The 26,977-nt window shown below is 37.3% G+C and overlaps 1 protein-coding gene across 2 annotated transcripts; it reads right to left on the bottom strand.

Annotated features, from left to right (window-relative positions):
* Positions 1-224: 224 nt before the first annotated feature.
* dop1b (DOP1 leucine zipper like protein B) lies at positions 225-26,977 on the bottom strand. Of its 2 annotated transcripts, XM_082175725.1 has the most exons (40): positions 26,780-26,977; positions 23,132-23,204; positions 22,581-22,755; positions 20,873-21,054; positions 20,613-20,783; positions 20,038-20,227; positions 19,183-19,281; positions 18,965-19,088; positions 18,627-18,736; positions 18,427-18,538; positions 18,236-18,353; positions 17,188-17,307; positions 16,995-17,103; positions 16,702-16,911; positions 15,573-15,895; positions 14,668-15,071; positions 14,493-14,563; positions 12,656-12,853; positions 11,978-12,130; positions 11,789-11,889; positions 11,463-11,653; positions 8,954-10,622; positions 8,715-8,814; positions 8,142-8,312; positions 7,903-8,028; positions 7,672-7,806; positions 7,318-7,373; positions 6,965-7,069; positions 6,535-6,601; positions 6,284-6,437; positions 6,056-6,138; positions 5,867-5,976; positions 4,811-4,960; positions 4,576-4,637; positions 4,351-4,479; positions 4,117-4,253; positions 3,931-3,986; positions 3,713-3,850; positions 1,755-1,887; positions 225-1,626 (listed from the first exon to the last, which is right to left on the bottom strand). In XM_082175725.1, the coding sequence occupies exons 3-40, from the start codon at positions 22,719-22,721 to the stop codon at positions 1,381-1,383; spliced, it is 6,954 nt and encodes a 2,317-aa protein (XP_082031851.1). In that variant the 5' UTR covers positions 22,722-22,755; positions 23,132-23,204; positions 26,780-26,977; the 3' UTR covers positions 225-1,380. The 2 variants fall into 2 exon arrangements, with proteins under 2 accessions (XP_082031851.1, XP_082031850.1); XM_082175724.1 differs by lacking the exon at positions 23,132-23,204.

Below are 26,977 nucleotides of genomic sequence, written 5' to 3'. Positions count from 1 at the left end.
TGGTAGTAATTCATGCAGTATGGTGCATCAAAAGTATGACTATTTTCTAAGACCATTTCCCCTTTTTGAATCATGTCCACATTTTGTTTTTTATTAAATACATACATTTGTTTTGGTCTAATATTACCAAAGACCATCAGGACAAAAGGAACTATTCATAAAACCAACTTAAGGAAATCTAAGAAATCTAATCTAAGTGATAAAAACACAAACACCAGGCAACATAACTTTGTGATTCTGAGTCATTTTATTCAGATGTGCAGAACATACACATAAAATAATTCACTTTATTAAGCATTAACATTATTTTTCCTCAAAAAAAGTCTACATTCAAGAGAACAAATCACTAAATTCTGATATCACTGAAATAATAGCTCTTTACACTGCCATTAATGGGAAATATAAGCTTCTCATTTGCCTGTTTCTGTGGTACAATTGCATATAGCAACTACAGAACAAGCAAAGATGTTTCATAATTAGAGCGTTTATTTTTAGGCACTTCAATCAAAGGGCAAGATAGTATACTAGTCTAGCAGTAACATTAGAGATAAACTATAACTGCCAAATCAGGTGCACTCTAAAATTAAAGCAACAGCATAAAACATCCTTGAGGTCCTTGAGATGATCGAGAACACAAACATGGATCAAAAACATTCCCTTGGGTACAGAAATAAAAATGTGCTTTACAATTCCGTTGTTGTAATATTCATTCTACAGAGTAAAAGAAGACATTCAATATCCACATAAGAATAAATACATATTATCCTTAACTTAAAGCAAGTGGGGAAATATAGCAGAATATAAGAAATAAAGAAAGCAACAAAGTATTTTAAATAGATACTTGTAGATAAACAAAATACAATAATTTTAAACAGATAGATGGAAGCTATACAGGGAAAAAGGAAATTTGTCAGGAAGAAAAAAATACTGCAAAGGGATTTTAAGTCAAGAAATGACGGACAGCCCTACACACAACTGAAAAATGCCATGGACCAGACAATAAATTATTTGTTTGTTGTGATCATTATGGCCCTTGAAACATGGCCAAATAATCATTATTTTGGCTCATTTAGTAAAAAAAAAAGTAATGGAATGTTCAAATGAACAGAATGCTTGGAAAGCCCACATTAAGCCAAATTAAAATACAAAGATGATATACATTCACAGCGTATACGACTCCGAATGGTCATACAATTTTAGAGACCTTCAACAGCTTAACGTGCATTGATTAAGATCATAAGAAAATTAGCAGGGACCTTTATGCATTTAAATGTAAGCTATTATGCTACAATGAAATTTCACTGCACTTTTGTGTTCAAAGAGAAACCAATTACATAAATTACAAAAGCAAATGCAGAATTTGAGAATGTGGTCTATCATCTAACTGTCCATTCCATCGAGGAACTCTCCTTCAATGATGTTCTCTAGGCGTTTCATGACCTGATCACTGCTGGGCGGTGGGTAGTCCACAGCATAATGTGGGAGGTGTGCGGAGGAGCCATTAAAAGAGCAGCAGAGGGTGCTGAAGAACGGCACGAGATCCACGATGGAGCAGAGGGAACGCAGTGTGAGCAAAGGAAACACCAATCGATCTGTGCTCGACTCTCCCGCTGTTCCATTCAGCTCCTGAACACACAGCCAAAATATTTATAGACTGACAATTGAGTCTACTTTTGAAAAAGCACCATCTTTACTGGTTCGGTGGTGCTGAGTCACAGATATATTAGAGCATGTCTTGTGTAAGGAGATCTTACCCCATAGCGTCGGTTTATTCCATCCAGTATCCTAACAATATGGGGTTTACATTCTTGTTCGCCTTCCAGCAGAGTGTTTCCTGGTCCATCATAACGGTCAACATCTACTTCAGGAATGAAAGCCCAGCGATACCTATAAATACATATTGGCAAGCCATTAAGAGGTCATGTACATTCAATTTTAGGGTTTGGAGCATATCAGAAGTCATATATGTTGGGGCAGGCATGACAGGTCACCTAGAAATAATACAGAACCTAATGATCTATTACTGACAGCTGCCAATGTTAGGTCAGCCATGACAGTCCACTTAGGTCAAAGGACCTAATAAGAAGTTCACTATGTTATATTTATAGAAGGTGCCTGTACCTTAAAGGAACACTCCACCGTTTTTTGAAATAGGGCTTTTTCACCTTCTTTCCCACATTTAGATAGGTGGGCAAATGCATTTTTGTCTCAGTGCATGCATTGTTTTAGTTTGACAGGGTCGGCGTGAGCTTAGCTTAGCATAATGAATGGAATCCTTTGTTGCCAGCTAGCATGTCCTGAATAAAAGTGATATAAAAAAAAAAAAAAACCTACCTAATTACTTCTTGTGGCCTGCGTATTCACAACAAGTACAAATAGCGATGCAGATTAACACTAGGCGATTTCCTAGGCAGATATTAACTTAAATATTAAGGACTATATTAGGGGGAAGCACAGGGCGAAGCACTGCTACTTGGGCGTGATATCTCTGCGTCCAAGTAGCAGTGCTTCGCCTGTGCTTCCCCCTAATATAGTCCCAAGTCAAAATCTGCATAGGAAATCGCCTAGTGTTAATCTGCATCGCTATTTGTACTTGTTGTGAATACGCAGGCCACAAGAAGTAATTAGGTGGGGTTTTTTTTTTTTATATATCACTTTTACTCAGGACATGCTAGCTGGCAACAAAGGATTCCATTCATTATGCTAAGCTAAGCTAGCGCCAACCCTGTCAAACTAAAACAATGCATGCACTGAGACAAAAATGCATTTGCCCACCTATCTAAATGTAGGAAAGAAGGTGAATAAGCCCTATTTCAAAAAACGGTGGAGTGTTCCTTTAAATAAAAGGTCTTTGTGAGGTAGTTGCGTAAAGAAAATGAATATTTAAGAAATTTTGTTTTTTTCCTCCGTGAGCCATTTTATTTTCCATACTATGAAAATGGGTGATAATTTATATTGCCAAGCTCCACAAAAGGATAGAAGTGGAATAAAATTTATAAAAGTAGTCTGAATTGTGTGCTATATTTCAAGTCTATAATATATTTACTGAAAGAAGATTTAAATATAGCACACCAGGACAACTTTATGGTGATTTTTGGACTTGTTTGACTTGGCTTTGTTGGCAGTAAATACCATGCCCATTTTCATTGTATGGAGAACAACGGCTTTAAAAGACTTGAGGGCAAGTAAATGATAATGTAATTTTGTAATATTTGGATGAATTAACCCTTTTAGCCCCACGTACACTACTGTAAGACCGGTAAGACTTTATTGTTTTTGAAAGAGGTGTCTTATGTTTATCAAGGTTGCATTTATTTGATCAAAAACCAACGAAAAATGGTTAAATATTATCACCATTTAAAAAAGCCATTTTCTACTTCTATATATTTTAAAATGTAATTTATTCCTGTAATTGCAAAGCTTAAATTTTTGAGCAGCCATTACTTCAGTCTTCAGTGTAACATGATCCTTCATAAATCATTCTAATATAGAAACATTTCTTATTAATTTCAATTTCAACAGAACTGTGTTTGGTCATTTGACCATTGGAGAATGTCCAACCACTGCTTCTGTTCTTTAGAAGTTTAAGTATACAAAAATTTGACAATAATTCATAAAAACATCTATAATAATGCTCAATTAAACTGTTTCTCATCATTTATCACAGGTATGGCAGGAGTACATGCATACACACAGTTCACATGAGTCTCACATTTGAAACAGAGGCATCTGCTCTGGAGGGAAGGACACAGCGGTGTCCAGGAACTTGCAGGCTGACAGGTACATGTCCAGCTCTGCCTGAGGGAAGCACAGTAGACCATTCTTGTCATGGCCACCTCGCAATTTACTCCTGAAACAGAAAGATTTTTTTCCATGAAAATTGAGGGAAAAATATATACAGACAGCAATTTGTCATAAAGGAAGACTCACTTTGAAACTTCTTTGTCATCCAGCAGTGTCTTCTCAAGGCGGTTAAAAATGCGTATCTGAAATATTCAACATAAATTTTCAAACTGCACCCAACTAAAAAAAAAACATTTAAAACAACTGATGAAGCATTTGAACACAAAGAACAAATGCTCTTTGTGAAGAGAGGACCACTGGCATAATTCTTACCAGCTCAGTGACCATAATTGGCCAGAGAGAGGTGAGATGTTGTGGTGAGATCCTCAACAGGAGAACACGGAACATGAGGAACATCTGAGCTGACACTGATGGAGTCTGTCCCACACGCAGGTTCTCTGTTAGACGCTCTAGAATATATTTGATGAAGAAAGTGTTAGCTTGAAATTGTTCCTATGCTACATTACAAGTAACCTATATTTGTTTTCCACACAGACTCAGTGATACCTTGTATGAGAGGCAAATAGAAGTGGTACTGGTCATTCTCTCCGCTAAACATGGCAAAAGCCTGTCGTTTCAGTAGCATGGGCTTCTGCTCAGCGCTGTTGAAGAGCTTTAAAGAACTGCTCTGCATGCCTGCATATGGTACAACATGAACCCACACAATGCAAATCAACACACTGATCATAAAACAAATGACTGTCTAAAGCAGAAATATGTACATATACTCACTCATCAAGTCTTTGAACATTGTTTTCTCATGAGTCAGAAGATGGTCTACGATGGATCTCCAACTAAAGCACAATATGAAAGTTTAGTGGCTTAAAAAACAAACTAGTAGGCCCAGCAATCTATTTATATAGGTCACGCAAACTATTTGACTATTTTGATTTTGTGCATGACTTGATAAAAACCACTACATTAAACCAGAATAAAATGTACAGTGTTGTGTAAGTATCCATCTTACTGGCAGGAACACGAGGACTCCATTGTGAAAAACATTGGTTCCATGAAGAGTTCCAGCACCTCTTTCTTCCACGCTCGTTTAGTGTAGGCATATCCACTCAGATTGCTCAGCAACTGAGCACCCGCACAGAAACTAGGCATGTTATAGGCACTGAGAGATAGAGAGATATAAATTGAGAAACAGCTATAGAAACATAAAAAATGAGTAAGAGTTTTAAATAGGGGTGTGATGATACATTTAGCTCATGAGTAGGGTTGGGTACCGTTTACATTTTAACCGGTACCGATACCGGTACCTGAAATTCTATGCTGGTACCCAACGGTACCTTTTTTCTGTGCTTTAGGCATGTTTACATCAATGACTAAAGAAACTGTAAGTAATTTATAGAAGTGTTATTGACATTATGCCAGAGCTGCCTTGGTCGCTGTCTGTGATGTATGAATATCCATAAAAAGTGCGTTCTCAGGTACTGAAATTTGGCACGGTTTGATTTAATGTGAATCGGTACCCGGTAGTACAAACGTAATTCGGTCGTTGGGTGCCATTAAAAGTACCGAGTTCGGTACCCAACCCTACAGATGAGACGATACGAGACGATATTTTAACACTATTTTTAATAATTCTTAAATAACAAAATATATGACTGGAAAAATCTTTTATTAAACTGAAATTCACAAAATGCAAAACAATGCAGTTGCATTTTGAAATGTTGTAATTAATCATCTTATAATGATGAATGTCACTTAAGTTCAACTTTCTGAATATGAATTATCATATGCAGTAAAAGACAGAACATTATAACGCAAGCACTGTCAAATGTTTTGCCACAAAACTCAACTCCGTCATGCTGATATCGCAAGACAGCTTTTCACATCAACGAGAAATATTGGCACGTTTTAATATCGCGAGATCTCGTCACACCCCTAGTTATAAATGAAAATGATCTGACACCAATGTCATGTGACAATAAATAGACCAAAGCTTCTGAATAAAATACTAAGCAGTATTAACAACTACTGCATAATTTCAACTGAAGTGCTTCTTTGGCATACTCACCTGTGATTTTTTAGATAGGGAAAAACATAATACATAAGACGGGAAATGAGAGGCACAGCTTTCTCCTTCTCATCACTGCGATAGACCATGTCCAAAAGAGGAGCCAGAACCTACAAACACAGTGAGCACAAATGAGAACACTGCATTTCTGTTGCATTTCTTCACCCAATTTCACTGCATGTCTCTTACCTCAGCCAGCAGAACCAGAGCTTGTACACTGAATACAGATGGCACTGAAGATGACACCATAGTGCTACCCTGGCCGGCACACTCTGAGAGAAAGACATGAAAAGAATCCATTTTAAAACTGCCTCTGTTTCGAAGTATGTAATACAGCTAGGCATTATTAATTTCATATGTTGGCAATACAGCAATGGGCATTATACAGTAAGTATATGAATTTCTGCATAGGTTTACCCTCTAACTCATTGCCATCATGGTCATCTTCATCTCCCTGAGGACAGACTTGAGGCTGAGCTTTCACTTCCAGGTTACGGCTCAGCCAGCTAGTCTGCTCAAGAGATGACCCTGCCACAGCTCCCACCGCTTCTAGTATGCGCTGGCTCACTTCCTGTTGAGGGTACAATTACTATGTAAAAATATTTTGACATTTCTACAATATCAACATAATTCTATATCAACAAAATCTCTCGCAGTATCTGTCCTACCTGCAGTTCTTTAGTATCCCTCTTGTTGTCGATATTGGGAAGTCTATTTACACAGTCATTAAGGATGCTGCAACAGTAAAATAAACAGATATCAGTCTTTCAAAAGACACTTTACCTTCCAATAGTATATAACAAGAACAATAATTGTTTCATGTAATTAACAAGAGCTCTTATTTATCTTTAAGAGTTTTGCGACTGCCTTTTTTAAAATGTTGTATTAAACAACTAGGCGATGCAGGTGTCATGAGTGGTTTCCAGGACATTGTAATGTGGTTACTAAGGTGTTCTGATTTAGTTATTAGTATGTTGCAATGTGGTTGCTAGGTGGTTTCGTACTGTTAAATTTGCGCACCAAAGGTTAATATTTAGGGTTAGGGTTTGTTCAAATCTCTATCAGCAAACGTAATAGTGACCACGTTAGTTTATTCACCCGAGGAGCAAGAAGTGTCCAGGAGGAGCGAGGTTAAGCTGGGCAGATTCTCTGAGCAGACAGAGAAGAGGATTGATGTTCTCCTGAAGAGTTTGAGCGGTGAGACTGCAAAAAAAAAAAGAAAAGACCAAGGACATTACCATCTACACTCCACTAAAAACGTCTGCCTTGTAGAACAATATAGTCAAGGCTGAATCTTCCAATGTACAGTAAACAACATCTTTAGCCATTTGCTTATACTGGATTGCAACAGCTCACTGGACTATGGTCATTTTACAGTAAAATACATTATATGATAGGAAATAAGATAAGGTACAATTAAAATCGAGAATGATGTCAATGGAAACTTTTACCTTTGAATGTAGACGTAGCTGAACTGTAGCATTGGAATGTCAACTAAAGTAGTCTTCTGATAGTGAGAAAGAGATTGATCATTAATACATGATGTAATTCGATAGTTAAATATCTGTGTGTGTGTGGTGTACCCATTTAACCATATTTTGGGGACAAATATATAACTAGAAGTGAGCTAAAATGACAAAAATCCTTATTTGTATAAATGATAACAATTAAGTTTGTAAAAATGGAGAAAGTTTTTGTTTAAGGTTAGGTTATAGTATTTATAACTATCTGTATATAAAAACAATAAAAGTCTCTGAAATGTCCCAATTTAGATAGCTAAGTGAACGTGTGTGTGAGTGCAATACCTGGTCTCCTTTGATCTGATGAGGTTTCTTCACCACCTCTCTGATGAGCTGCAGTATGGTGTCCGGACGGAGTGTGTTTAGTGCTTTCACAAGGTCCACCAAGGTCATTTGAGAATCACTAGCATCTGGTAAAATCTATGCATGAATATAAAAACAAAATTTTAAAACATCATTCCAGTAGTCTATTGTATGACATAATATAATTTTTGCATTCTGATAGCCATTGTTAACCTTATTTCTGGAACGTCTTTTCCGGCTCTTCCTGCTACACCATACAGCAGCCACAGAGGCCATGACCTGCACCCCAAACTGCTGAGTCAATGGCATTAAGAAGTCCAGAACCTTTTGCCTCAAGATCTACAGAGAACAAAAACATACATACGCACCATTAAGCAGTCAACAAGACGGCATGATGTTTAAGTAAAGAAAATAATATAAAACATTTTTATTTATTCAAGTATGAGATATACCTTTGTGCCTTTAAAGTACACAGATGTGGGTGAGGCTCTGCTGCTACGGGAGGAGTCACAGCCTTTGACCACACCCCAGAGTAAGGCCATGCTGCTAATCATGTGTGGAAACTCCTCCAGAATGGCATTGCTAGCATTTCGTAGGTCTGGAACATCACAACCAGCAGCTGTCTACAGGTACAGAAAAAAAATTAAAATGAACACAATTCACATTAGTGTCACGTTTGAAGCATTCTTACATGCTCAGTGGTGATCCTGACATTTTTAATGTCCATGGCAAAATCAGACTTGATTGTAACTACAACTGTACGTGGATGCATATCAGGAAAACTGGTGTATTTGGTTGAATTTTATGGTGCAAATAGTTTTTGCAAAATAACCCACAATGCTATACTCCTACTAGCAACCAACAGTACAGTAACTTTGCAACTTCAGATTCAAAAATGTAGTCAGTGTGAACAGACCTTGAGAGCTATGAGAGTTACATAGGACGATTTGTCTCACTAGGCAAATGTCTGTCACCTATGCCAGGATCTGCCACTATTTTCTTTAACGGGTGCTTGTATGTCTTACTTTCTTGTGGTCTAGAAGACAGTAGTGTGTGATAGTGGTCAGACCTTCCAGTAGTGTCAAAGGATAGTCAGGCGCTATGTTCTCCCTCTTTAAGGTACCACTAAAGAAAGCCACAAAATATAAGCCCAATTCAAGCTATGGTTGCAACAAAACAACAACATGTAAGCATTGACACATTATCAGACACTTCATGTGCACCCATGCTCACACAAACGCAAACAACCACACACATTATTTACTTATGTGAAGCCTTGATTCCATCGTGCTCGTGCTGTTTAACCAGTTCATCCAGGTTCCTGCAGATCTGGGCAATTATGGGTGATACAATGATGGCCAGTGATCGTCCTAAATAAGGCAGAACTTCACATAGCAGAGTTACCCAGTCTGGGTGCATGGCGCAGCCATACTGTGGGTGCAAAGCTCGGGCTGCTGCCGACACAAACATGCCCTGAGCGGTGATAGGCTGACTGACTATGTAACGCACTGCTTTGATGGACTGCTGAAACATCACAGCTGTTTGCCACTCTCGAGCCAAGGCTGAGGAGGGTTGTTCTGCACGTCGCTGTGGGTTGGAATGGCTTTGATCGTGATCTTGTGACTTGGAGTGTGGTGGACACACGTGGTGCTCCAATACAATAAGAACCTTCAGAAGCTTCAGTAGGGCAATCTGGAGTGGGTGCTCAGCCCAGGTCCCATCCCGGCCAAAGTTGATCAGGCTCTCTTCTGAGATCTCCCCTCTGTCTTCTCCTTGGTCTTCTTCGGGCAACGTGTGCTGGTCAAGCCGATCAGCTCTCTGGCAGACATACATGGAGGCAGAAAGTGTTAGAAGGACGTACTGCTGCACCTTGTAGCCCCAAAGAAGGTTGCGGACAGCCTCCAGACTAGCAGTTCCCTTTGCCTCTCCAATTTGAGCTTGCTGGGCCACCCTCACCAACTGGATCATCAACTCAGTAAGTACCTCCACACTTTTCACCTGCACCTCCCGATTGGCCTGGAGTTGGCAATTGGGAACACTGGCATAGGAGGGATAGTGAGAGCGGAGATAGCGCATGCAAAGGCAGGTGAGTAACTCTAGAAGGAGAGTTGGTGGAGAAGACGGAGAAGGTGGTGAATGAAGAGGAGAAGACGCTGGCTGGGATGGGTCAGGAGTAGCTCCACTTGGTGGAGTTGAGATCTGCAATTGCCCATAGAAGCTGCCACCATCCTGAGCCTGACGGTGCCTCTGCAGAAGGTTCTGGATGAGGTTGAGATGGGCAATGGAGCTGCAGTCCAGAGAAGTACTGGATAAAGCCTCCACAAATGGCCCTGCACTTGTCCGGAGGATGGTCTCTAAAATAGTGAAGGCATAGAGAATTCTCCTGCTCTCATACTGCTGCTTATAGAGTAGAACATGGCGGAACAGTGAATCCACCGCCTCACGTTTCTCCCGCTGTCGCTTCAGCATCCGGGATTTGGCCATGGCCTCCAACTGCCCATCGTCTTCATCACTTGAGAGCGAATCTGAAACCTGTGTTCGTTCTGAATCCACCCTCTGTAGGCCGATGGCCACACCCTCCTCCTCTATGCTACCGTCGTCATGTCGCTGTAAGTAAGGGGCGGAGCTTGAGGTGGAGTTTTCAGTGGAGTTCTGAGCACCACTTGTGTCTGCAGATTCAGTGTGTTCACTTTCCTCTTCTTCCTCTACTTCTTCGTCCTCTCCCTCAGTCTCTTCACTCTCACTCCGGGACATTTTTGGGGAGTCTGTGGGTGTTAGATCTGGATCTCGTTCCAACTCTGCCCACAGTGCTTCACGGTCTACTATGGTGATGCGACTAACAAAGCTTTCTTCTGTTTGGCAACCAGGCGTCATGTTGTCTTCAGCACTTTTTGTGATGGATTTGTCTCTCCAGCTCAGTGACTTTACATTACCTAAATCACATATACAGTAGAATCAGACACAAATAATATATATATCTTAAATTCATCATTTCCATTGCCCTAAAATATTGTATTCGATTACAAACAAACCTTTCAATTGACAAGGTGCTCCATACTTTAACTTTCATATATATTTATTGTTGAATATTTTTAGTGTTAAAAACAGTTGTGCTGCTTAATATTTTTATGGAAAAAACTTTTCAGGATGCTCTGATTAATAGGAAGTTCAAAATAAAAGCATTTATTTGAAATAAAAATCTTTTGTAACATTATAAATGTTATAAATGTAACATTATAAATGTAAACCATTATAATGTTACATTATAAATGTAAGGTCCTGACTATCTGTGGTAATAAAAAATCCCATAATGTCCTTCGAAAAAGAGTCACTTTTTTATTGTTACTTGTAACCAATTTAATGCATCCTTGCTGAGTAAAAGTAATAATTTCTAAAAAAAAAATCTTACTGACCCCAAACTTTGGAATGACAGTGTACATATCAATAACCAGAAGGAACTCTTGCTATTGCTATCTGTCTTTAACACTATTTGTGCAAATTACTATATTGATTATTTTAAAAGGTACAGTCCAGTTTACTCAGTATTATAATTGAACACAATTTATAATTATAATAACACAATTATAATAACACAATTTAAGTAGAATTTTTATTACTAATTATTTGATTTGAAATTGTATTACTTAATTTTGTACCATTTCAGTTTTTATACTACAATGCAAGACCTGAAAATGTAACTCCCAAACTCAAGCTCAGGTACCTCTGTGTGTATTGATCTGGTTTGTGTGTTTTTGTGCGTCTTGATTCCATACCAAAAGAGAGATTCTGTTTGACGCTTTGTATGGGTGATCTCTGTGTTTTCGGGTCCAACAGTAAGAGTAGCACTGGCTCCAAGATACGGACCACATCACTGAGGGAAAGAGCCCGCACCAACCAGTTCTGTGCTGCGGCCCTTACACTACCATCCTGATTGTTCAATCTATCTAATACCACAAACAAAGACCTGAGAGAAAACAGAAAGATATAGAGATCATTGAGTGGTTATGGCATGAAATTGTGGGAGAATATTATAAAGGAAGAAATATTATATAATATAATATTTCTATAAATAATTACATAAGGAATATGGTGTATAAACCTGTCAAAGGAACGGTTGAGAGAAGTGCTGCGATTTGTCTGGATCTCTCGTGTGAGGTGCCACAAAACTGAGAACCTGTGAAGCGCCTCCAGACACACAACCTAAAATGAACACACATACACACACAATTTAAAAAACGTTTCAGCTTTATATATGTGTGAAATGTATTAAATGAGGTTTCCCCAGTACCTTGTCCTCACTGAGTAAACCTAAGCAGATGATTCCCTCGCAGATGGATGCAGACGGAGCCAAGCAGTGAAGCCGATAGAAGAGCTCCACGCAAGATACGTGATGCTCTCTACGCTCTGTGTCTAACTGAGCCCATAACACCTGAGATACACGCTACAAGAGAATTGAAGAGAAGACAATAACCAAAGTCACTTTAAGGAAGTCAGATCACTCAGCGGCCATCTTGGTAAAACCCACAGGTAGCTATTTTTTATGTAGACAATAGGCAGTACAATTCCTATCTACTTGAATGGAGAAAGACTGAAATCTCATAATATGTTATGAAAACAGTCACATTAAAGGTTTAATAACATGTCAAATCAGTCAAGTTTGGGTATCATAAATGTTGCTCCTTTGGCTCAAATCCTACAAAAAAAAAAAACATTTTCTAGTCCATCTAACATGCATGCACCTTCTATAATAGAGGATTTAAAAAAATAGGTAATGCAACAATCAAAAGGGAAATTGGCTCTTTAAACTGAATTGCAGGACTTCCAAACATAAAAAAGAATAAAAATAGTGGTCCATCTCCTGACCCTTGTAATGTCTCTACAATTACCCTTTTCTATTTTATACATTTCTCATTCACGACAGAACAAGCTATAAGAAATGCAACCTGTTAATCATAATGTGCCTTACCAGGTAAAAGTCTGTGGAATCCTCCAGAGTTTTGAGAACAGCGGGGTAGATGGGTGGCAGGGTGACCATTTGCAGCTGTCCGCTAAGTGGGTTAGCATCAGAGTTCTTATAACGCTGGTTTTTATCTTTAATGACGAGGGCTAAAGACTGAGAGTGATTGATTAGCTCCAACAAAGAGGAGATAGCAACATGTTGCACCTAAAGACACATAAAAAAAAAAAATTTTGCATCAAGTGATTCAGCTTTCAGAATGCAACAAATAAAGATGTAGTAAAAATGTTTCCATGTTAAAATGTCCTATCACAATTCATTGTGCAGAGGCAACATAAGCCATTCGTAGGCTGACTCTCCTGGGGCCTATACCATGAAGCCGGTTTAGGTGGCTAGCCAGGTATGTTTCAGTTAAGTTTGCGCCAACCCTGGGTTTTAGGCACTATGAAAGTGGTTTGGCTTTTAGCAGTGTTCATCGTCATAATAACTTATACTCCACGGCTAACCCGGTCCGGGGCAGGTTATGTTCCAGGTAAGAGGTTGCGAACCGGACATGGACCAATCAGCTGTGAGCAAAGGATAAAGTCACTCCACCTGTTTCTACTCCAAATTAAAGGTCACTACATAGCAAATGATTTTTAAAGACAAAATCGTCTGGCTTTTAGTAATGCTTATTTAGAAGGAGTATGAAATTAAGTATGATTTAGATATTTTTTATGTAATTATTATACCCTTAATCGATCACACATGTACAATTTTAGTTCATCAATTATTACTATGCAGAGTTTAAATGAATAAATATATAAAGGTAATATAAATACGCTTTAGAATCAATAGATGAAGCTATAAAATGACTACACGTGAGCTTAAATGTTTAATTCTCTCTATACCTTTATCAACTGTATAGAGTGATAGACTAACTTCACAACTTTTACTTGCACTGATCTGAAATTTAGCAAGACTTTTTCTTTTAGTTGTCCTCTTTCATAGACAGCTATTTTCTTCTTGCTGTGTAAATTTGTTTAAATTCTTAATATTTTAATACTTTTATTTAATAAGTGAATTGCGCTGCTTCTCTCGTGAGAAATGAATCGCAGATTCACTCTTTCTCAGCATGTGATTGGCTGTTCGCTACTGATGTCACACCTAAACTCCTAAACTCAGGATCAAAGCCTGAGTTGACAGAGAAAGTTGATGATCAGCATCATGGTACCAACAAAGCCTGGTTGGATTGGTTTGGTTTTGTCAACTCGAAACGAATCCTGCAACCCAGTGTTTGTTCAACTACCATCATGGTACAGGCCATGGGAATCGCCATAGGATCGCTATCAAAACATTGCTCTGTTTGTTTGACAGGTCAGATTTTGACTCAACCAATAGTGTGAGTTTGGGGGCGGGGCTACCTGTTTCTCAGAGCATTGGAAGATGGAGTGCGTGGACATGTAGCTTATATTTAAATGTTTAAAGAAATTAAGGGTGGAAATAACAGACAACAAGGTCACAATACAAAGAACATGCATTAACAACTAACTGACATTACAACCTCAATGTCTTTGTTTATGAATAATGAATGGGGGAATGTCATGTCTTCCATCCATTCAAACCTGTATACATTTCTTTTGCTCTGCAGAACACAAAAGAAGATATTTTGAAGCACTTTGAGAACCAAACAACTTTCGAGTCCATTACATTCTATATATATATATATTTTTTGATATACTTTTGTGTTCCACAGAAGAAAGAAATCCCTACAGGTTTGAAATGACATGAGGTTGAGAAAATGATGACAATTTGAATTTTTGGGTCAACTATCCCTTTCAATCTCCGCCTTTAAGTACTTGTGTACCTGGTAGTCTTTCGTCAGGCAACACAGAGTCATCAAGGACCTCAGCCACTCAGGAAGGCTTCCCTCTATATCTGAGGAGAGAAACAATCAGTTTATAAAAGAACACGTCCATGTGCTCTGACATGTTATATCAGCATAGTTTAATGTAGTATTGGAATACAATTCCTTTATTCACCTGTCTTGTTGAACATAGATGCGTGAAGGTCTTGGTTCTCTTCCTCAGTAAAATACACAGGAAAAGTTGTGCATTCCAGGAGAAGCTGGCAGACCACAGTGAAGGCCTGGCGGCTCAACTCTGATATCTCCCCTTTGCCCTTTGACTGGAAACTTCCCATCCACTCCAACTCTACTGGTCTGTGGTCTTTACCCCCACCCCTAGAAGACCCATGAAGGGCATGGATCCTCAGTTTACTAGGGTTGAAGAACTCAGCAAGTCTGTCTTTAATAAGACCCAAGTCTCGGCTGCCTTTCCGTTTCAATGGAGACCGTTTACTGCCCCTAGGAGAAGCATTAGGATCTAGCTGATTGGCTTCGTCCTGTTTCTTCTTCTTCTCTGGATCCACAACATCTAACAAATGCCTGAGAGATACAGGAAGTGAATGCGAGTGAGACAGATTTCAACAAACTTCCAAGAGGGCCTCAAGATGACCTCAAATGATTTAAAATAAGCTAAAACAACTAAACTTTTCTTTGAACAACCAAGATTCCCACGGGCTTGAAAAACCTGGTTATATGAGCTATATGTAATTCATGTAATTAATTAAAAATGAGTGTAACAAAAGCACTTTGTCAAAGAGCCAACAATATTTGTAATACACAAAGCCAGGTTTATTAGACAGCTAGATTAGGAAGCAAGCTAATTATATTAAAGTGGATATGTTAAAATCAAACTTTTGGAACATTCACACAGCAAATGAAAAGTCAAGACAAGTGCATTGCATTCTGGAATATATTTTTCCTTGCTAGGTGTTCTGATTGTATATGCACATTTTGTCAAATATAGCAGGTAATTTCGGTATTCTATGCATACTGAAATATGCTTATTGGGCACACACAGTATGCACCGAATTTGTAAATTACCTTGTGATAACAGATGCCAGTATATCCTGCACACATTTGGACATGTTTTCTATAGTTCCTCCTCTTTTCCACACGTCCTCTGCTTCAGAGTTCACCTCAGAAGCAGCTTCTGATACATTACAGCCTGGTAGAAGGTGCTGTTCAGATGGAGATGCGCTCAGGCCTAATCCACTGTCTTCAGAGCGCAAAGGAGGGTACGGAGCTTCACCTGGCTCTGCCTCCTGGGTCTCCTGTCCGTTCAGACAGGCCTCACTAGTGCTGCTGTCATGGTTACTATTCACCTGGTCACTTTCTTTGACTTTGTTGTTGCTAGTCATCACAATCTATATTGTGTAAAAAAAACAAAAAAACAAAAAAAACAGAACCCGTTTAATACACACCTATTTCCAACCCATAATATGAATGGCATTAGAATATAAGCTTTAATTCATTATATACTAAATGCAGTGGCCCAAACATTTACACTACTGCTCAAATGTTTGGGGTCAGTAAGATTTCAAAGATTGCTTATGTAATTATTTATAGAAATATTATATTATATAATATTTCTTCCTTTATAATATTCTCCCACAATTTCGTGCCATAACCACTCAATGATCTCTATATCTTTCTGTTTTTTCTGGGGGTTTTTTTGAAAGAAAGAAAGAAAGAAAGAAAGAAAGAAAGAAAGAAAGAAAGAAAGAAAGAAAGAAAGAAAGAAAGAAAGAAAGAAAGAGAACAAAAGTGACTATAAAGACATTTACATCGCTAAAGAAATGCTGTTATTTTATACCTTCTATTCATGAAAGAATCCTGAATTTTTTTTATCATAGTTTCCCAAAAAATATCGACATTTTTAATTTCGACATTGCTAATAATAAGAAATGTTTCTTGAGCACCAAATCAGCATATTAGAATGACTTCTGAGGGATCAGTGACACTGAAGACTAGAGTAATGAATGCTTATTTAAAAAATATTTATATTCAAATAGAAAACAGTTATTTAAATTTGTAATAATATTTCACAATATTTCTACGGTAATAAATGCAGCCTTGGTGAGCATAAAATATATATTTTTAAAACATTCGAATTTTTTTTTTTACCAACGCCAGACTTTACGGTAGTTACAGTAAAACCGACCCATCATACCGGTGTTTGCTCCACATCTTGTGTCTGCGATTCGGCCTCCATGTCCATATAAGCCACTGGCATCTGGATCTTACTGAGCACTTTAAAACATGCCCTCATGGCCTGTGTGAGCTCCTGTAGGCTGAGGGATGTCATGTGACTATGCAGCGACTGCAGCATGCTGCCTAGCATCTGTGGCAGGTATTGCGTTTGCATCTCTGCATAGAGTTCCTAAAAAGAAAGCCAGACCAAATCAGACCAAATGACCAAAAGTTTGAAAAAAGTCGTCCAAAGATGAATTCACCAGATCATACCAAAGGAATAACATCCAACAGGAAGATAATGAGTGTTGAAAGTTCAGTCACTGAAGGAGGGCTGCTCCTTTCTTTAAATGGACCCTTCCCATCTGGATCACTCAGTGAGCTGAGAAACAACCATAACACTAGGTTGACATAATTCTATTTATGTTCACGTAATGCAGTTTATTATGAGTTTGTGCACGTTTACCTGAGAGAGATTTGGAAATGCCTTGTCATGTAGTGCCAGAGATAATTGCTGCTCATGGCACTCACAAGCATATTGACGGTCTTTATAATCTCTGAGGCGGTTTTATTCTCCTTGATTTTACTGAACACAAATAGATAATCAACAATTAGAAACAGCGTTCATTTGCGTATTATTTACTCATCTTGTACATTTATTCTACCATTCAAAAGTTTGGGGTCAGTGAGATATTTTAATGTTTTCGAAAGAAGTCTCTTATGCTCACCAAGACTGCATTTATCAAAAATATTGTGAAATATTATTACAATTTAAAATAAGTAATAAGTCAATTATTCCTGTTATGGCAAAGATGAATTTTCACCAGCCTTTACTCCAGTCTGTACACATTTCTCATTACTATCAATGTTGAAAACGGTTGTACTGCATATTATTATTTTTGTGGAAACCGTGATTCTTTGATGAATAGTAAATAAAATAAAAAACTAAAATAAAAATCTGTATTGTCACTTTTTATCAATTTACGGTAATGCATCCTTGCAACAAGAATTCACTTAAGAAAAATACTGACCCCAAACTTTTGAACGGTAGTGTATATCCACTCATAGTGAATTCAAATGCAATATAATATAAAATATAACAATATACATTTTCAAATATATCAAAAGGTTTCACTTCTGAATGGTCAATGGCTGAATTCTGCAGTCAAAAAATTTCCATAATGGACCTCTATACTGGATATTCGACTGCTGACCCTGACAACCGGTTTTGAATATTGTGATAATATTATGTTTCTCATAGCCCTTATATAAATAATTTAAGCTGAAATCGATTTCATGCCCATTTATTTGGTAAAAATGTACAGTCATTACAGTTGTCCCTCACTCATTTAGCCAGGTTTTACTCAGACCCTTGCTGACTGTTATATCGGGACCCTGACATTATTTGTTATCAAAATCATGATGTAGGTATTGCAGTTATAATTCTCTACCAGCTAAGCTACAGGAAAACTTGTCCACTGTGAAAATATGAGCACTGAATTCTTCTCTCTGACCTGTTGAGTTGGCTACCACTAAGGCTGGTGTTGAGATTATCCTCTCCCAGCATCACTTTACAGTAGCTATAAAAAGCTCTGACCACCTCCAGCAGCACATCAGACAACACCAATGGCCCTGTAAATGAGAGAATGCAGAGACATGAGTAATAATGTCAAATATGGCCAAAGTAAAGCATTTTACAACTTACCTATCTCAGATTTGTCCAACAGGCTAATGATGATGCGAAACGGTCTGAGATACTCTATTAGATTGTCTGGGTTGGCCTCTATATCTTTCTGCTTTAAAATATTAACCAGAGCCTATGAAGAAAATATCAAATATGAGTTGATTTTAACTATGCATGCACAGAATTTTGTACAGTTTGAGTGAGTGTGTTATCTTCTATACCTGCACCAGTAATTCTCTGGAGTGTGTACTGAAGTAGAATGCAGTGTATTCCTCCACAGTGTTAAAGCGACTGGAATCTGCAGCCACCATTCCTCCTTTGATGTCTAAGCCTGACAATACACACATATAGAAATATACTCAACCATGTCGTTTCAAACCTGTACATTTTTAGTTTACATACAATGAAAAGGAGACAAACTGCCATAAAAGATCCATAAAAATATCTTTCCTTAATAAAAATGACTGTTCTCTAATAGATAAATGCCATTTATTTTATGAAACAGTACTGGAGTATTTCTGTGCTATTCTGTAATTGTCTGACAATTTGTGTTTTGTACCGAGCATCCATGCATAGAGGCGTCGATTTAGAGACATATCTCTCCTGAGCAGGGTGAGCGATGCAGCAGACACCACACCGATCATCTCATCTGGATTTAGTGGGATGGCACATTCCTCAGGATCCTATAGATTGTTTAAAAAAAATGTCTTACACATGGTCTGGGACATGTCAAATGTAGTTGGGAGTGAAGACATGAAGAAAGAAAAAGGGGTTAACCTGGAATGATGTGAAGGGGAAGAAGTAGAGAAGGATTTCCAGCATGTTTCTCTGGACCAAAACATTAGTGTCTTGTAAAGCGAGACAAACAGCCTTCACCTGGAGAGGAGAGATGGGGAGGTGTCCATATCAATTACACAATTCCTTCAAAACAACAGAGCTTAGTCAGAGTAGACAGACACCCTGTGTAATTTGACACAAATGTCTGGCTGTGAGGAACAAAAGTACAGTCTGTTCAATATGTCACACCGGTTCTAGGTCATGTCTAACTTTCACAACCCCTACAAAAGATCTGTTCAAAAGTCTGGGGTCAGTAAACTTTAAAAAAAAGAAAATAATAAGCAAGGCTGCTTTAATTGATCAAAAGTAACAGTAATGACATTAACAATGTTAAAAAATATTTCTATTTAAAATAAAAGCTGATATTTTTAACTCTAATTCATCACAGAACCCTAAAAAATGTGTAATGGTTTCCCCAAGTAATTAAGCAGCACAACGGTTTTCAAAATTGATAATAATAATAAATATTTTCTTGAGCACCAAATCAGCCTATTAGAATGATTTCTGAAAGATAATGTGACATTGAAGACTGGAGTAATGATGTTGAAAATATAGCTTTGCATCACAGGAATAAAATATACAGTGTATTTTCAACGTTTTAAATTTTCAACATTCTGTTGAACAGACTATACGTTTTCCATCACAGTCTTTTTTTCATTTATGTCAAATGAATGTGTCTACCCTGACAGAGGTCCATTTTTCTATATATTTTCAAACAAATAATCTTTTTAGTTTAGATGTACAAAATAAAATGTTTATGTTATAGATTATCTCCAAACACATACACACACTTACCACTAGTCTGTGGTCTGTTCCAAGCATATACTTCTGTTCTCGAGCAGTGACTGAGTGGTCAAAGTGTGCGACGATGAAGAGTGAGGCTGGAAGCCGTACCAGAGGACATATAAGCACTGAACCCCACAGCGCTCCATAAAACACAGACTGACCCACCAACACCGACAACTTCACAAGCAACGCATCCGTCCTTAGACAGGAAGAAAGATGAAGTGGGTTTTGTAACATTGAAATCAAAGCCTTATCAGGAAATACAGTAGTGGCCAAAAGTGATTTTTGGCCTAGAAAAACTGAAATCGGCCAGATTCTCTGATAAGTTTTAGCTCTTGTCTAATGTAAGTCTATGGAAGCCCCATGTTTAAATGAACAAGGACACATACTTTTTCTCCAATATAATCAAGGTAATCTCACTTAAGGTTAAATTGGTTACGTATTAATTGAGGCACAGTTGTAGTGAGATTGGCAAAGGAGTTCCTGGTACCATAGTGAGTAAGTTGTGGAAAGTTTAGGGTCACGTCACATCTCTGAAGTGTCAACTTGTGAATCATTTATTGATGATTGGTGTAAAGTTGTACCTGTCATAGACCTCAGCGCCCTCCTCCAGTCCAGGCAGCAGGCCCATGATAAAAGCTTGCAGGCTGGGTAACAGTGCCTTCTGAAGGGGCAGGAAGTACCGCTCGTACAGCGTCAACAGAACCGGCTTCACTGACATCGCTGCGTGACCCAGCAATGGGAAGAGCCCTGAGCTGAAGTGTACACACACGCACAAGTGATTTGATCAATGACCTGGACATTTATATGTGAGATTCACTCAGTATTTGTCAATGACACCAACCTGTATATGAAGAGATCCTTTGCTAGCCATTTTGTGCCAATGATTTTGAAAATGACCTCATAGGTCTCAAGTGCTTTGAGATGGACGCCACTGGGCAGAGCAGGATGCAAACACTGAGCCAGACGCTTCCCGATGATCAACCGCCGTGGTAACAGAGAGTACTTCAGATTACTCTGGAGAGCCTGAGAAACACAATGAGTGGGAGAGGAGAGCAGGATGGACGGTTTAATGATTTTTTTTATGATTTTCTATATGTATATATATATATATATAGATGTCTAGTACATATAAAGAACCACATTGATAATAATAATAAATGTTTCTTGAACAGCAAATCATCATATTAAATTAGAATGGCAATAGTTACTAAATTAGGAGTAACAATGCTGAAAATTCAGCTTTGCATCACAGGGATAAATTGAATTTTAAAATATTAAAATAGAAAATCATAAATAGTTACATTTTAATAATATTTCACAATATTACTGTTTTTATTTATTTTATCAAGTAAATGCATCTTTGGTGAGTGTGAGAGACTTCTTTCAAAATGATCTTAATTATCTTCTTTCAAAAAAATCATCTTACCGGCCCCACATTTTTGAACAGTAGTGTATATATAAACATCAAGAATTATGGTACACACATGAACATACTATTACACCCCCCACCCAATAATATAAGGTTACTTGAAGGTGGATTATATCAGAAAAACAAATGATGACTAGTATTTATGCACACTGCAAGAGACTTGTATTATAAGTCACTAGCTTTCCACTCTTCAACACGTATCTCACTCAGCAACCACATTTGCTGAACAGGTTTCAAACAAACTATCAACAATAGCTCAGAGGAGGAACCGAGACAGAGGGTTTAGTTTGTTATTGCACAGCACTTGAAACGTGCCATCAAAAATGTCACTCTCTATACAAAGTGAAAATGCTTCAAGTGTGTAAAAAAGGAGATTATAGATAATAGCGTCATGTTAAATGTCAAATATCTGAAACAAATACACGAAATCCTTTTATATTCACACAGGTTGTCTTGTAGCTCACATAATATCCGGAAAGTCCCATTGAGCAAACAAGAAAATCACATGCCATATAAAGTGATATAGAGAGAAAGAAATACATTTAAATAAGACAACAGTTTTTTTTTTACATCTGCACATTAACATGGAAACGTTTTTTAAAAAAGTGCAGAGGAAGGTTGAGACAAAGACTATTTGTCTAATCTTAAGGACAGTGTACACAAGTCCTTTTCAGCTTATTCAAATCAGCTGCACGTTGAACATAATGTTTGAGGTCAAGCAGTAATGTTTTAACCAATGCCTTCATTCAACAGGACTGAAGATCATAAAAGGAAGTCTCTCACTTCCCTCAAAAACTGTATCTAAAAACCGATCTTAAACTGAAGCAAGCAAACTTCATCGTCTACTTGCAGAGGGAGGTAAAGTGTGCCAAACTTTATTTTAAAATACTTAATCTCCCTGAAACATGTAAAAACTGTCTCTGTGGTGTTTCCCCCCCCAGTTTTTTAGTGTCAACCTAGGCAAGTTGATGAGACAAATTTGACCAAGAAAGCAGGATATCTTCAAAATTCTCTCCTTTAAAAACATAAATCAGTAAAAGAAGTTTTAAAGAGTTATTCAAAGCAAATGATAACCCGAATCTCTAAGTGTATGGATTTGTTTTCTCCAGGCTTTAAGTACCTTGTTGAGTTTTCCAAGTGAGGAGATGAGATCCGCCCATTCACTAGATGATTCAAAGTTCCGCAGCGCCTTCTCAATGACAGCTCCGTAACTACGGTAACGGTAGTCATTCTGAAGCTCGGCTTCCTCAGGATCCATCATGCCTCAGTCATGTCCCAGCATGCTCAGTATCTATCTATGAGACAAAACAGAGAAATCCTGCATTACAAGGAACCTCAGCCACCACCTATAATGTAGCAGGCCATCGGAGTTTACATTCCTTCAACAAAAAAGGAAAAAAAGAGCAAGAACAAAGGAAGAACAGTATTTATATGAAACAATATTTTTTGTTTTCAATGTACAAGTCTGTACTGTCACCCTTGTTCAGTTTAATGCATCCTTGTTGAATAATTTTTTTTTTTTAACTTACTGACCTCAAACTTTTATATGATATATGACATAACATTTCCAGTACTCAATTTCTTAAAAGTTTCCTAAAGGATAAAAAAAAAGTGACAGTACTTAAATAAACCCAGATGAAATAAGTAGCATATAAATAATCATTTTAATACCGTCCAAGTGTCCAACAGAGACATCAATGGGTTACAGATGGACACAGCATCTCTTTTTCCTCCCTTGAGCTCACTGTTCTAATACTTGCCAGGAATGCAGAGGGGAACAACAAAATACAGGCGAAAAGTTACTTGAGAGGAATCAGTGCCTCCATAGCACTACGATTGGCTGATTACACTGTCAATGCAATCATATTATTCGCAAACCAGCCTGAATAGGTCAAACTGGTGGAAATGGACGGATCAATTGCAGAGCAACAACTCATAACAACAACATATCCAATCATGTCAAATGACATACAGGCAAAAATGTCTGTATATTCTGTGTGGGCCAGCTCATAAACAGACATTACAAATATATAGGCTACGCACCAAAAACAACAGACAACTAGAATATACTGGTCTCTGCTTAGATATGGTGACATCTGTTAGCTCTCCGGTGATAAAAGCCCTGATAACACGCACAAGCGCACACACACACACACACACACACACACACACACACACACACACACACACACACACACACACACACACACACACACACACACACACACACACACACACACACACAGTGAGACTTACATCTGTTTAATCTGACGCAATGAGCATCAAATGGGCATCTAGAGATTTACAGAGGATTTAAGAAACAGAAGCAAGCCCCCAAACACGTGCCTGTTGAACACAAACCCATCCAAACAATCAGATGATCTATGTCTACTTAAACAACTACTCCAAGCACTCTACCTGTTCATCTTTCCGTTCTTAGTTTTACCACCACCCAGAAATATACACAATAACTCCAGTCCAACTAGTTGATATGCCAGTTTTATAGAAGGGCTGTATATTTGACAACTTATAATTATATATTTAGTTAAGTGATATAAATAATTGTAATATACCTATTACCTACTTTTACTTTAACAACCAAAATCTGCCTTTTTACCTTAAAATGTCCCGATACCACCACAATAATACAGGTGGCACAATAGAAAGCCGGATTATGAATCAGAGTTCATCGTAAGTGACCTGTTTATAAAACATGGTCACAACTCATTCATAGACGGTGCACAGGGTCATACAAAGACAAAAAAAAAAAACCATCAGGGTAACACACATGACATGACACTAATATAATGCTATAAACATTAACTAAATGACAAAAAAATGTACACAAAAACACTAATGTGCATTACTGATAACAAAAATAAGAGGAAACAAAATTATGTATAAAATCAAGTGTGACGTGTAATCCAGGAAATTCTGGGAATATTATTTTACTGTTTTTCCATTAATTAGCCTATATGGTAATTCAAAGTTTTTTCTGGCAAGAACTATAACTTTTACAGTATGATACAAGAAAATTACATATAATATGATGTTAACATTTACAGTTTTTCACCATATGTGGTTAAGGTCACTTACAGTTAACCAATTAACATTTTTCTGTAAAGAAAATAATAAAAATTATAGTGTAGCCTTCACACATTAAATAGATTCAGTGTCTGGCAGGGGGAGGCATAAAGCCAGCATAGCAAACACAAACACTCACACAATGATCCTAGCTTATGTTCTTAATGTCATCAGCAGCTTACAGTCATTACAACAGCAGCTCATTAAAAAAAAGTCCCAAGGAAGCAACATAAAGCCTTTAAAATTATGACGGTGGTTAGTTTCTACATCTTTTACACTACTTGCCTGAAAATTAAGAGGTTTATTTTTCTGCAACTATTTGAATATTCCTGTGTACATGTAATCAGCATATTTTGAATAAGTAAATGAAGATAATGTACATTATTTTGCTGTGTTATCTCCCGTAAATACTGGAGATGCTCAATATTGCCATTTTAGTAATTTTGGTCAGTAACTCATTGAACCCAATTAATGAATTCTGACTAATGTCCTAAAGAATAAAAGACAAGAGCATGATCATTTTTAAATGGAGGTAAAGAGATCCTTATATTTTAGTGATAAATAAACTAGTATAAACTAGAATTAACTTTGATTGAAAATGAGCAGATTTGAATGTTTTGTGCTTATAGTGAGGTCTGTTCACATAGTGTACATAAGGTGTTTACATATAACTGATTAAAACATATGACATGACAGTTATCTTATTCAGATTTTTTAGAAAATGGAACATTGGCTTACAGCTATCAGGTTAAGGTGTTGTGGATCTAAATTCTGAAATAAAATCAGGATATAGCCTACCTGTGCATGTACACTACTGTTTAAACGTTTGGGGTAGGTATGAATTTTAAAAATGTTTTTGAAGTGTCTTATGCTGACCAAGGCTGCATTCGTTTGGTTCAAAAATACAGTAAAATGGTAGTATTGTAAAATATTATTATAATTTAACATAACCGCTTTCTATTTTAATATATTTTAAAATGTAATTTTTTCCTGCAATGGCAAAGCTGAATATTGAGCATAATTACTGCAGTCTTTACATGATCCTTCAGAAATCATTCTAGTACGATTTGGTGCTCAAGTATCATTTCTTATTATTTTCAATGTTGCAAACAGTTGTGCTGCTCAACATTTTTGTGGAAACCATAATATATTTTTTCAGGATTATTTGATAAATAGTATGTTATTAAGAGAAAGTTCAAAAGAACAATATTTTTTAAATAGAAATCTCATGTAACATTATAAATGTCTTTATTGTAATTTGATCAGTTTAATGCCTCCTTGCTGGATAAAAGTATTCATTACCTTTTATAAGGAAATTATAAAAAATAAATAAATAACATATTCTGCCCCCAGACATTTTAATTGTAGTGTAAATGTCATCTATAATTTTCATTTCCAGATTACAGTACTGTAAGTTTTTGTAACTGCAGTTTCTGCACCACATATTGTGGACAATCTCCATTTTCTAAAGGATTGATTTGTCAGCCACTCTACAAAGCATATACATAGTCAGCTCTCCCTAGGCCATGAATTTAGTCTACAAGGTTGCACATAATAATATTGGTCTATTGATCTGGCCATTAATAGTGCTTCTCTTAGCAGCATACCAGAGAAAACAGTGCAGTGGGTGCTGGAGAAATGTACTGCAAATGGATATATGTGTGTATGTGATAAATACATAAACCTTCATTTCAGCGGTTATGGAAGCTGGATCTCTGATGTACCCCTTTCACAATGTTTGAGCAACAGATTCATTCAAGCAGCAGTGAGGCACAGCAACACAACAAACAGAGACCATGTTATGTAACTCAAATCTGTCCTTGTTGTTACATCCATTGACTTTCTGGCACACAGAACATCATATCCATACTGTGCATTTTCATCCTATAGAGTATAACCTCATGGTTTGACCGTTAATTACTGTCCATCCACAATCCACATTTTACATAGTGAGACACGTGCCATTATGCTGGATGGTTCAATGCATTTTAATAAAAATAATTAATAATAAAATGAATGAATGAATGAATAAATAATTAAATAATATTTTTTAACTATATTTGTCTCACCTACTGTTAGGATAACTAGCATTATACATATGAAAGCTATCTTCTGTTTGAACTTAAGTCATGATTACAGAGGTACTAATAGTGATGGTTTACAATAAACTCCCCATTAATATTTTATTACATTCATTAAGACATGTCATGCTATTGTAAGAACTGAATGACTCACCCACTGCAGCAAAATAGGATGGACGACAGATCACAGGGTCTCGTGCCAAATAACGATAAATCGACAGTTTGGAAACAGTAAAAAGCGAGCATAAGAGAGGACAGGTACGGTACAATAATATTCAAAGCTTCAATCAGCTAACCTAGAATTGGATCGCTCAGCTGATTTCCACCAAACAAACAGTTCATTTGCGTACAC

The sequence above is a fragment of the Leuciscus leuciscus genome (assembly GCF_965113295.1).
Source record: "Leuciscus leuciscus genome assembly, chromosome: 7".
NCBI lineage: Eukaryota > Metazoa > Chordata > Actinopteri > Cypriniformes > Leuciscidae > Leuciscus > Leuciscus leuciscus.
This window is presented reverse-complemented; position numbering and strand designations above follow the sequence as displayed.

Bases quoted from the DNA above. Each gene is read 5' to 3' on its own strand.
- dop1b (XM_082175725.1), bottom strand. From the start codon at position 22,721: ATGATGGATCCTGAGGAAGCCGAGCTTCAGAATGACTACCGTTACCGT. The intron at 18,539-18,626 runs GTATAGAAGATA...TTTTCTTCATAG, and splicing joins CCAGAGAATTACTGGTGCAG to GCTCTGGTTAATATTTTAAA. The intron at 12,854-14,492 runs GTACACAAGTAC...ATGTGTCTTTAG, and splicing joins GCCTGACGAAAGACTACCAG to GTGCAACATGTTGCTATCTC.